This window comes from Lichenostomus cassidix, chromosome 19, assembly GCF_008360975.1.
Source record: "Lichenostomus cassidix isolate B80296 chromosome 19, HeHo_3.0, whole genome shotgun sequence".
Classification (NCBI taxonomy): domain Eukaryota; kingdom Metazoa; phylum Chordata; class Aves; order Passeriformes; family Meliphagidae; genus Lichenostomus; species Lichenostomus cassidix.
Window position 1 is genome coordinate 10757715 of NC_139499.1, and position 12119 is coordinate 10769833.

General features: G+C 39.4%; 1 protein-coding gene across 5 annotated transcripts in view; it reads left to right on the forward strand.

The window, feature by feature from the left end:
• PITPNM3 (PITPNM family member 3) overlaps positions 1-12119 on the forward strand; it is a 38226-nt gene that overhangs the window by 21910 nt on the left and 4197 nt on the right. For 4 of the 5 annotated variants that reach the window (XM_085078655.1, XM_085078658.1, XM_085078657.1 and 1 more), the window contains 11 exons: positions 1145-1326; positions 1680-1849; positions 4254-4424; positions 4895-5089; positions 5848-5996; positions 6823-6939; positions 7621-7737; positions 8914-9062; positions 10090-10239; positions 11057-11240; positions 11638-11766. In XM_085078655.1, coding sequence (XP_084934781.1) covers positions 1145-1326; positions 1680-1849; positions 4254-4424; positions 4895-5089; positions 5848-5996; positions 6823-6939; positions 7621-7737; positions 8914-9062; positions 10090-10239; positions 11057-11240; positions 11638-11766 — 1713 coding nt within the window. The remainder of the gene's footprint in view (positions 1-1144; positions 1327-1679; positions 1850-4253; positions 4425-4894; positions 5090-5847; positions 5997-6822; positions 6940-7620; positions 7738-8913; positions 9063-10089; positions 10240-11056; positions 11241-11637; positions 11767-12119) is intronic. The other variant, XM_085078656.1, reaches the window with a different exon arrangement.

Here is a 12119-nt window from a genome sequence, read left to right on the forward strand (position 1 = left end):
CATATAAGCCAGAGAAAATGTAAGGATTTGGTAAATTACCATGATAAAATGGGATTCTGCCCACACATCAAAAACTTGCTTTTAAAAATTAAGTTGTCAGCTTCAGTTTTATGATATACAGAAGTCAGTAGTGAAGGCTTTATCTGTTAAAGTAGGGTTATCAAGTGCCCTATATTGTATCCCTAACTGTAGGTGCAAATATGTCCTCGCTCAGTGATCTCTGGTAGCCTGCCATTTTTGTCTTTTTTTTTTTTTTTTTTTTTTAAATTTGTTCACCCGGGGTCTGAAATTCCTTATGCTACTGCCTGGGGGTAGTCTAGCATTAAGACATATTATGAATAAGTTTTAGTGACTAGTGAAAGAATGCCTTTTTCTTCATAAGAAATGCATGTCACCCGAGGATCTGTGAATGGACCACTGAGCATCTTTACACGTGCGGCATTTGCGGAGAAGAGAGGATTAATTCTACCTGTGATCCAGGAAAGATTTTATGACAGTAAAAGCACAGGTTTTTAAAGTAAACTTCATTATTGTGTGCAGCACACCTAAAAAAGAAAATTGAAGTTCAACCGACCTTATGTACCTCAGGCTCAAGCAGATATGGAGCAGGTGTGATGAGTTAGAGCTGACCCTGTGCAAGGTGCAAAGAGAGGTGTACTTTTGAGCAAAGAGACATCCTCTAAAGTTTTTCAGGAAGAATTACCATTAATAATAGAGCTTTTGGGAATAAGATTATTCACTTGCCACAGAAGCCAGGATTTCCTCTTGGCTGTTGAAGACTATAGGTAGAACTGTGTTGGAAGGCTCACCTCGTAGCTCATATGTCCTATGAACTTGTTCTTTCTGTGGCTTCAGAGAAACAGATTCAATTGGCATGTTTTCCATGGTCTGTCTGTATGTCTTCGGCAAGTCTCTTAATCTGTCATGCCCCACTCCTCATCTGTAAGCCTTGCACTCTATTTATCTTGAAGGGAAATTTATGCTTCATGTCTTTTCTTCCACTGCAAAGAGAAATTTCTAATCTCTTCCACCCTTTGTTGGATAAAGTGAATATAAATACTTATAAATGCAGGCATTTCATAGAAGCGCTTTCATATTTTGGTATCTGTCTAAATCTTCCTTTTGCTCTATTCATTTTCTGAAGGATAATCCACTCTTAGCAGAGGACTCCAGTCTGGGAGATGGCAAACACCTGAGCAAAAGCAACATTAACATCTCGGGAATCACGGAGGATGAGAAGCAAAGGCAGCCGCTGCCTCGGAAACAGAGTGACTCATCCACTTATGACTGCGATACTATAACCCAGCATCATGCTTTCCTCTCTAGGTAACTGGTGTATATTTTTATATATTTTATAATTTATTTTTATTACTATAAAAGTAAAAAAATTATTATTTTAAATTATTTTTTAATAATCGCATCTTGTATGTGCCTGCATCTGAGATTGTGATAACTCTGTAAACTCACATGCAGTGAAGTGTTCTTTATGTATGAAATTGGAAACAATGTAGTTAAATTTCTTCTGGCCAGATGTGTGCTAATCTGGAGTTTACAGAAGATGTTGTTAACTGTGATTTCTCTACAGACTCCTTGAAAACTGTAAAGGGGCAATACTATTTATTATTAATTTCTATTAAAGTCCTCTTTGTTATTTTTAACGCTGTATTTTCTTTGTTCAGCATCCACTCAAGTGTGTTGAAAGATGGTGCAGACCTTCCTCCTGTGGATTCCAGTCTCTCAGAAGTAAATCTGGGCCGATTTGAATTTGAGGTGTCTGATTTCTTCCTTTTCGGATCGCCTCTTGGTTTGGTGCTGGCCATGAGGAGCACTGTTCTGCCTGGCCTGGATGGTAAGCTCTTCTTGGGGTTAAAATACAGGATGCATAATGACCTTTGTCAACAAAGAGGCTCACACAAAAAGGAGGTAAAAAAAGGAGCCTAGTTAAAGAAGGTACTGAGCTGATGAGGATTTTTCTAGGGATGTCACTGCTCACTTAAAGAAGCATGACTTACATTCTGCTGTTAATTACATATTCCTTGTCATACAACATGAAGCTCACACTTCACCAAGGATCAATCCTTGAAAACAATACCAAAAATAACATCTGTGCTTAGTTCAGCATTACCTCTTGTTCATGTCTGGCCTCACAGGTGGATTTGGCCCTTGGGTGTGTTGCTTGTGCACCATTCATCCTCTCTGGTAACAGAGCCTAGCGATCTGAGAGGACAGAGAGGACTTTTTAGTTTTATTTCTAAAGCATCTGGATTTTTAAAGTTTTTCAGTTAAACACTTACTTTACTTTTCGATACTCAGTACATGCTTTGTCTCTTTGCATGGTATGTGCTTTGGACAGCACAGCATCTTTATAGGAAATGGTGCATGCCTTTTTCTGGTGAGGGAGAAAATCTGTTGCAATAATGAGAAGAGACAATTCAGAACTCTGAGGGGGTTTTTTCCTAGCCAGTAGTCCTTTCTCCAGTCTCTGCTCTGCTACTCTCCAGACACTGCGGGAAAATGTCATGTTAATTACTAGTATTTTAAACTATTTTCTTCGAATTAGCTCTCACTTCCATCCTTCCTCTGGTATTCTGCAAGGAAGTATGCTTTGAGAGCAGCTCAACTGATGGGCATTTTGAACACATTCTGAGGTGAGCAGAGTCTGCGTGAAGTATAATTAGTCTTTAGAGGTGCATATGACAGAAGAATCATATTTTAAAGTGATAATTATGACATAGTTGAGAGGAAAACATGTAAATGGAAACCTGTCATGCAGGAAGTTATTTGAGAAGAGTCAGGTGCCCTGTTTACCAAAAGGAAAGGTAGAAAGCTACCTGAAAATGACAAGTAAATTCAGATGGTTTTATTTATTTGTTTTGTTAGAATCAGCTTTTAAAATGTAAGGGAAGAAAATTACATCCAGACCCCCAAAGCTTCATTTTGGGCACCCAAATACACCCATATTGTTCACTTTCTGAACTTTTGCTCGTAGTTTTGCTTATGTACAAATGCCTTGACTGTTGCTCTTGAAAATGAGAAAGAAACTAAGTAGTGTAGGTTTGAAATTTTTTTTCCCATTCCATGATGGTGGATTCCGTCTCCAGTGAGAGATGTCACTTAAGGTAGACTCCATTTGGATCTAATATTCAGTGACATTCTAAATTAAAATGCTAACACCTTTCTTTATGGTTTTCACTTAAGCGTATTTTTGGCTGGTCCATGGGAGCAAAGGTGTACCAAACACATCTTCTAAGGAAAAAAATACATGTTACCAGGTTTTTTTAATCACCACAAGGAAATTGTAATTCTGTCAAAAGAACATCTAGAGTTTATTGTCTAGCATGGCAGGTTTGAAAACATGTCTTGCTTGCGTGGAGTTCATAGGGATGTAATATTCTCAAATATGTTTTATAAATACTCTAGTCGTTCCTTTACTTTTGTAGTTAATAAGCTGACTGTTACAAGATGTAATGCAGTATTATACAAACTATACTAAGTTTAATGGGCCTGTAATGAATTGGTTTGATTCAGTATTAATGAGTACTGGTGTGGTGAAAAGAGATGACACTGACATCTTATGTGATCATCTCACACACTTGAGCAGTCTCACGTGATCGCCTATCTGATTGTAGGTTATGCTTCAGTGCTGTGTATTTAGTCAAAAGAATGTCTACTAACTGAGTAAATTATTTAAGATTTGCATTCTCGCTTGCAGCCCCAAACCCTCGGGAGCTGCACACCTTTAGCAAAACTCATAAACATTGCTTTGCTGTTATGGTATGACCAACCTCATTTCTACACGTGAGCATCCATAAGGTGACTTAAGAAACTGCAGTACTGTCACCTACCTGCTTCTGCTGTCGCCTAGGTTTAAGTCCTCTGGATGTCACAGGTCCGTCAGACTGTTTTGCTGGTAAATATTTGAAGTGCTGAGCATCACGGCTGTAATGCTCAACAATATATTTACAAGATTTTTAACTTCTTTTTCCTTCCTTGCTCCTGTCTATTTTTCTGGCTGCTCTTCACATCTCCTACGTGCATGCATCTGAGATTGTGATATCTCTGTAAATTTATGTGCAGTGAAGTGTTCTTTACAGATGAAATAGGAAGAAATTCAGTTAAATTTCTTTTGGCCAGATATGTGCTAATCTAGGGTTTACAGAAGCCCATATTAATTATGTTTCTGTACAGACTCCCTGAAAACTGTAAAGGAGTTGAAAACTGAGCTATCTTTGTCTGTCTCATTCTCATCCAAGTATGCCAGGTCCGACCAGCCTGCAGCCAAGTGTACAGTTTCTTTCACTCTGCTGACCCCTCTGCCTGCAGACTCGAACCATTGTTGGAGAAAAGATTCCATCTCCTTCCTCCATTCAGTGTCCCACGGTACCAGAGATACCCACTAGGGGATGGAAGATCTCACCAGTTAGGTACAGTGCCTGTTTTCATAGCTCTCATTTCCAGTTGTTCTCTTACGTGTTCTCTCTTTACACAGCTCAAGAGAATTTGAAATAGGAATGTGCTAACATGCTAAAAACAAGTCATCTGGGACTGAGTTGCACAGACATACTCAACCCTACTCATCCCAGCATCCCGACCTCCCAGCATTGCTACCTGTTTTGGAAAATCCTGGCCAAAAGCACCCAGCTGCCGTTGCACTTTCATGGCAGTAGGGTGTGCTTTCTCCGTATAGTCATGCTGTGTCACGCTATTCTTACTCTGAAGGAGGAAGTTTCATCCATGGGCATTAAATGTGATGTTATTCAGGAAAATGCTCATTAGCCCTGTATTTAAAAATAAATGTATAAATGAACAAGATGTACACACAAGCACTAGTTTAAAAACCACAACGCGCATCCCTTTTTTTTTTTAACGGTATTTTCATTTTTGTAACCTGCAGGCGATGCTCTCCACAATCACAGTGGTCTGTTCCTTGAGAACAGCTCTTTGAACATACCTTTCTCTCAGGAGAGTCCTGGATCTCCAACTACATCTGATCAACCGCAAGGGAAAACAAGAAAGTTGAGCTTGGACAGCACAAACAGTGAAAACTCTGGGTCAACTGAAAGCTTGTCATCAGCGTGCCTCACCAACAGTGAGTGAAGCATGGTGCCATGTGCTGTCGGATATGGCAACAGCCTCTCCCTTCACATTGTTTCTGTGAAAAACTTTGTTATGAAAAGAAAAAGTATCTTCTTGAAATTTGGGGAGAATGAGAACAGCTCAAGTTTCTGCAATTTTACGTAACACAATTTGTCTTCCTTTTCTGTTTGTAATTAGATAAAGTAATAGAAAAGAAGTCACAGTTTTATATTAAGGTGCCACTCAAAAATAGCCACAAGTTTCATAGTAACAGGGGTTTCTGATCACATTCCAGGCATGAAGCGGTATAGATAATATTTGTTATTCAAAATTTAAAGTGCTATAAATAATTATGTTGTCCTGTTACGGACTATAGTTATGTGTGTGTGTGAGGAGATACGTATATGTCTATCTGTCTCAATATTTGCTTCACTGTTCGGGAAGCATTTGCGATTCTTACCGAATAACACGATCATAAAAGTACTGGTCTTTCGCTGTACATTTTCCGTGGGCCAGGAAGCAGTGGGAATTGTGCAGAGGTGATTTCTGCTTCCCAAAACTTGGACCCAGATGAGCTCTTTAGTCGCAGACAGTTAAGTGATGATGCAGTCAGTAAAAACAGTACATTCACGAATGATAGGTACCTTTAACAGACTCAAAATGTCAAGATGAAGAAAGCAGACTTAATTCAGTTTATCTAGCTTAAAAATAAAGGCAGCAAGGAATTTATTGGTATAGAAATGTTACGCTGCTTTGTTTCATTTTTTGTAGTTACTGCAAAGTGGTGGGGAACAAAACGAATAGATTATGCCTTGTATTGTCCAGATGTGCTGACAGCCTTTCCGACGGTGGCCCTGCCGCACCTCTTTCATGCCAGCTACTGGGAGTCAACAGACGTTGTGGCCTTCATTTTAAGACAGGTAAATTCACTGCTAGCTATTCATAATCGCAGGTGCAACCCACAGATTTCAATGAGACGGGGCTTGTGGTTTCAGTTGAAACGTGACATAACCCACGCCCAGATTCTGAATTCTGTGGCTTGTGTCTCGAAACCTGAGTTGGATGCGCAGGTTTCTTGGTAAATGTGCGATATTTAGGTGGTAAAAATGCGTATTAGTGTTCCGCATGTTCACGAGTTGGACTTCAGCGGGTCCTTGTAGGTCCCTTCCAGCTCAGGATATCCTCAGTATCCAGAGGAAACTCTGATGGTGTTTGGCTGTTACTAGCCACAAGCCAAATCCTGAGCCTGTCACCTACTGCGGTAGTGAGTAATATCCAAAAGGGATAAGAACCGTTCTCTCTGAGTAGATGTATAGAAAATCAATAGGGATGAAGTCACAAGTCTGATGTCCGCCACATAAAGGACATTAAAAATGCTTCTGTGGTTTTAAGCTGCTTTACTGACTTTGCAGGCCATAATCAGACAATGTGATTGTCACTTGATACCGTCCTAATGTTTTCCCCATTTTCTCTGGAGGAATGTGCAGGTTCTGTTGTGAATGGAAAAGCCGTTCAAAGTATTTGAGTTCAAAGTATTTGAGATTGAGTGCTGGCCAACAGAGTGAAAGCAGTTTCTTTGTCTGTGCAATTAGTGTGATCATACGGCTTTACCTCTCTCTACTGCCATTGTGCTTTTGGCTCCTCAGTGTCACTCAGCTGGAGCAGCGTAGTAATTTCTCTTACTTTGCCAAGTACCAGGACACCCCAGACCACACACTATTAATTAAAATATTAATATAATTTCAGGTGATGAGGTATGAAAATGTAAATTTCAAGGAAAATGACAACCTGGATCCAGAAACACTAAGTCCATCCAATCCACGAGAAAAATGGCTACGCAAAAGGACGCATGTCAAATTGAGAGTAAGTTTAACTCTGAATATGTGTGGCAGCCATGGAGCGTGGGTTTAGCAGAAATTTAAAGAGAGTTTGATCTCTCCAAGAGTTTACTTAAATGAATATCACCGAAGAGCTGAAAACTGCTAACGTAATCTTAAGGCAGGCAGATTAATGGTTAGGGAATTGGAGCAATTTCTTCTTGGTTTATCACTGCATGTTGAGAGAAAGTATATTTCTTTCTTCAAATAACAGACAGGCCCTAAGTTTCCATTATGCACAGAAGTTTCTTCTATGCTAGAGAAATCCATATGTCAAGCGAAAATATTTCCTCCATTCTTCACATGCTAATTAGGTTCCTAATGTCAGTTAAATGCGTCTGCCCTGCACATAATCATGTGGATCTATGGTACCACTTGAAAGATAATTGGCTTTCCCTTAAATGTTGTCTCTTATTTGGTCATCTCGAGTGCTCTCTCTAGGAAGTCTATTCTGGAGCCCACCATTAGTGGAAATCAGTCTCCAGTGGAAATGGGAATGCAGTTCTGCTTGATTCTCTAAGGTGGAGCGCAATGTACCTCAGACATACCATACCTCAGACAAACCATCCAGGATTGCGTTTCTGTGTCACTGTTCGTAACATAATAGAGACAGTAGCCTCGTGACAAAAGCAAACACTACCGTGCCCATCTTCTGCTCTCATTTCAGAATGTGACTGCTAATCACCGAGCTAATGATGTCATTGCAGCAGAAGATGGTCCTCAGGTACTAGTTGGGCGCTTTATGTATGGACCTCTGGACATGGTGGCTTTAACAGGTGAAAAGGTGAAGTCTGATTAATCAATTTTCTTAGTTTTACTAGAAACAGTTGTTGTATGTAGCATGCATGTGTAACATCTGAGAAAACCTTACAGTGAGGGGAAATATGTCACTATTAGCCCCGACTACTTCAGCAAAAATACACTGTAAAGTGGGCTTTCCTGACAGCTGACCTTTTTCTGAGCTCTCATCTGTCTTACCTGATTATGGCTATCTCCTGTGGTTAGCGGTGAGTGTGCTGTGCAGTGATTTCTGAATCTGCCATCCAGCTGTACCGCCTACTGGAGACAATTAACTTTCCAAGGAAGGAGGAAAAAGAATTTTACAGTAGTTGACGAAGCACTAAAAGAAAATTGTGTGTCATCCTATTCAGGTAAAACAACTAGATAAAAGAATAGGCATTCTAGAGGTTAAGTGGCTGCTGTTTCTATTGCACATGGGCAAGTAAAGGTTAGTTTTAGAAATTGGTAGTAATGTGACACAATTGGAACTGTCATTCCTAAAGCTGCCTGCAGAAGCCAGGCTTACAGCTAATAAAGCCAAGCATCAAGTGAGCACATGTGTTCATATTCACTGAGATTGTAAGAGTTTCTGTGCAAATTAAGAGAGCAATGCTGCTGAGCTGAGGGCAAAACTTAAACGTGGAGGCTTCACTTGGCCTGTTTCAGGTCCAGCAAAGTATTTCATAACCTGTATGTTACTTTTTATAAAATATTTCAGTTGAAGAAAACCATATTGATGAAATCTTTTGATAATTTGAAGTGTTTTGGTTGTAGGCAAGGTTATGATTTGAAAAAGATTTCATTTCAATAACCAGATGAAATTTTCCATTTTGTGGGTTTAGTGTGGAGAAAGGTAATATGGCCGTGCAAGATAAAATTATCTTTTTTCTAGTTTAGAGTTCCTGCCAAATTTGTGACCCCTATACCTATGTTTGACACTTACAGTGCTAAGCTCAGTGGTTTAAATTACGAAGACAATAAATTATGAAGGCAGTAAACTCTCGTATGGTATGTTAGGAAGCATTTGCTTATCAAGAGGACTCTCTTCTGAAGTTCTTACTGAATCATGAAGTTCCTTCAAATTTCCTTGTCAGCCATGGTTGGAGATACTGATATTATCTGGGCTTGGCAGGCCTTTTGTCACCTGTCGCACTAGATTACTGTTTCATTGATTTTGCAGGTGGATATCTTCATCATGACTGAGCCGTCTTCCGGTAGGTGGGTGTATTTTGACACAGAGATATCCAACAGCAGTGGGCGAATATCCTACAACATACCTGAACAGAAGAGACTGAGAGTTGGTGTGTATCCCATCAAAATGGTGGTCAGGTAATAGCTCGAAGCTGGAACTAAAGCTGTAATGGGTTGTTGTGATCATGAAGGAACTTCAAAACTGAGTAAAAACTTCCTTTGAATCCCTGTTACGGAGATTAAATCAATGAGGTGAATTTAGTTGAAACAGAACGTGTCATTACCCATCCGTTAAGTCCAAAGTCAGTTTACAATCCTAGGTAGTGCTAATAGAGGAAGATAAAATGTTTTACCTCAGTTTAATAGAAAAGGCAATCAATTCAAGAAAACAGAGTTACTGATACACAAATAAAATCTTATTCAAAAGTGAAGCTTTAGAGTGCAGGAGTAAGTTTCAAAGAGGAACAGAATAAATTATCCTGTCTTTGCTCATTAGGGTGTGAGCACATATTGCAAGAAGCTTCATCATCAGACATAAATGTGGTCTTCAGATTACAGGTTTTAGGGATCATGAGGTGGTAAAATGGGAAGAGCTTTAGATTTCATTTATCCATCTTTTTAACATCCAGTTCCCTTGGGGAAAATACATCATAAAGAAATGTGTTTCACATGTCTTTCCACGAGAAGAGACATGTGTGACTGCATTGTTTTCTGGTGGGTTTTGTTGGTTTTTGTGTGTTTGTTTGTTTGTTTGTGGGGTTTTTTGTTACTTTTCTCAACTGGCATTCCCACATTCCCATTGTAATTTGCAAGGTCAGAGGGCGGCTAATGCTCGTATTACCAACTGTTAAGCTTATGGAGAAAGCTTGAGTAGTACTTTGAGTACTTCAGGCTGGTTTGCAGATTTTTTTTCTAATTCTTTTAGTTATTTGTACATATGTGATTACTTATTAAGGTCAGCTTCCAAATTTCTCTTTGGAAAACTGTTTCTTAAAAGTGTAAGTTTTAATTGCCCCATGTAAGAATGAAATCAGAAGCCATATTTGACAGTGATTTTTAAAGCTGTAGGACCAGACAAATCTAATTTCAAGCCTTAACTAGAACATACAGAAAATAAATTCTGACATTTTGCTTTTTAAATTAATTTATTGCTTTGATTCTCCAGGGGGGACCAGAGCAGTGCTGCAAGTTACCTGACTGTACTTCCCCGAGGAATGGAATGTGTTGTGTTCAGCATCGATGGTTCCTTTGCGGCAAGCGTTTCTATTATGGGAAGTGACCCCAAAGTCCGAGCGGGGGCCGTTGATGTTGTCAGGTAAATGAGTTTTGAACACTTCAAGTCTCTGACTTTCTGCTTGAACACAGTAGGAAGGAAAAGGGCTATTTTACTAAACAGAGGGCAGTTCTCTAAGGGCCAGGATTCTTTCTTTGCAGATACATTTCTATATTTTCTTGGACAGTTGAGCTTGCTGAATTTCAGAGTAATCTTAGAATGCTGTGGATTACTTTGAAATTTGTAGTTTAAGTTGCCTAAAGATAAAAAGTTGCTTCTTGGGAATATGAACTTGAAGTGTGTGCAGTGAACTAATAATGATTCCTGTGTATTTTGTGTTTCACTAATCTCAAATAAGGACATATTTGTACTTCAGAAATATCAGGTGCCAAGTACATGAGAATGTTTCTCGAGGGATATATTAAAATGCCTTTTAATCCATTCTCGTAGGTCTGTTAATATTGCACTGGGTGGGAAAAGGCAGTTCTCATTTTGGAACTTGTGTGGGAATGTAGAAAGGTCAGTTTTCAAGGGTTTCCATTCCTTACAGTTGAAATGACAGGAAATCTCATTAAAGATTTCAAAAGTGGCAGGACCTAATGTGTTGCAAGGCTTATGTAAGTATATTTTTAAATGGCTCTCAGATAATATTTTGTATAAGAGTGTCTCTTACTTTCCTCTATCTCCTCCAAGGTGTAGACATTAATACTTAATTTCTTGATCAGAGCAGAAACTTAGGCATGCTGCGTGTTGAAGGATAACATCTGACATCTAACTGGTCTGAGAAAAGATGCTGACTTGGTCTGTGGGTGTTGTTTTTCTTTCTGCACTAACATAATTTAACTGCTTCTTCTGGCAGGCATTGGCAGGACCTGGGATATCTGATTATCTATATCACCGGCCGTCCAGACATGCAAAAACAGCGTGTGGTTTCATGGTTGTCCCAACACAACTTCCCGCAAGGGATGATCTTCTTCTCAGATGGACTTGTTCACGACCCACTGCGACAAAAGACCATTTTTCTCCGGAATCTCGTACAAGAGGTACTAGAAACGTATTTATAGCCTTAAAACCTCTTTTCAGAGAATGTCATTCACTAGAGATCTCCCTTCTTTCTGAACAGTTAATCTTACCGTCACAAAGTTTTTTTGCCATTCCTCATTTCTTTTCTCGCTTCTCACTAAAGAGCAAGGAAAGCTGATAAAACATCCATAGAGACCTTCAATCGTGACAAATAAATAAATGAACTGCTTGTTCTTTCCTGTGCACATAGCTGTAACTCCTCGTGGCATGCAGGCAGACCGATTTAGCTTTCTGTAGTTTACAGAATGAAATTTTTAACAATGAATTCATATGCTGCTTCACTGCAAATAAAGTGCCAGCCTTGTAGTTGCATGGTGTTCAATAGAGCATTCACTTTGGAAGTAATGTTTGTTTCAGTGCCACATCAAAATCTGTGCCGCATATGGTTCCATGAAGGATATTTCTGTGTACAGTGTCTTGGCTCTGTCACCATCCCAGATCTACATAGTTGGACGATCCACTAAGAAATACCAGGCACAGTGCCAAGTAAGTAATGTAACTGTTGCTATTCAATCAGGAAGTCCCAGGGAAAATGAGGAAATGCACGCAAGTGAATGCATGTGCTAACTCGCACAAAGTATTTCAAAGAAGGGCAGCTTGGGTTACAAATGAGGCATTTGCTGGAAGGGTGAATAGTAAAGAGGATCAAGCGGTTGCAGGTTGTATCTATGAGCTCATGCATTGCATATTTCTGAATGACAAAATAGAACAGGTCACTTAAAAAAAAAGCAAGGGAAGAGGAGTATTATTACTCTGTAGATGTCTAACCAGGATGCCAGTGATCAAAACTCAATTCCTCATTGAGCTCATACGTCAGTGCAGCAGTAATTTGTCACTCC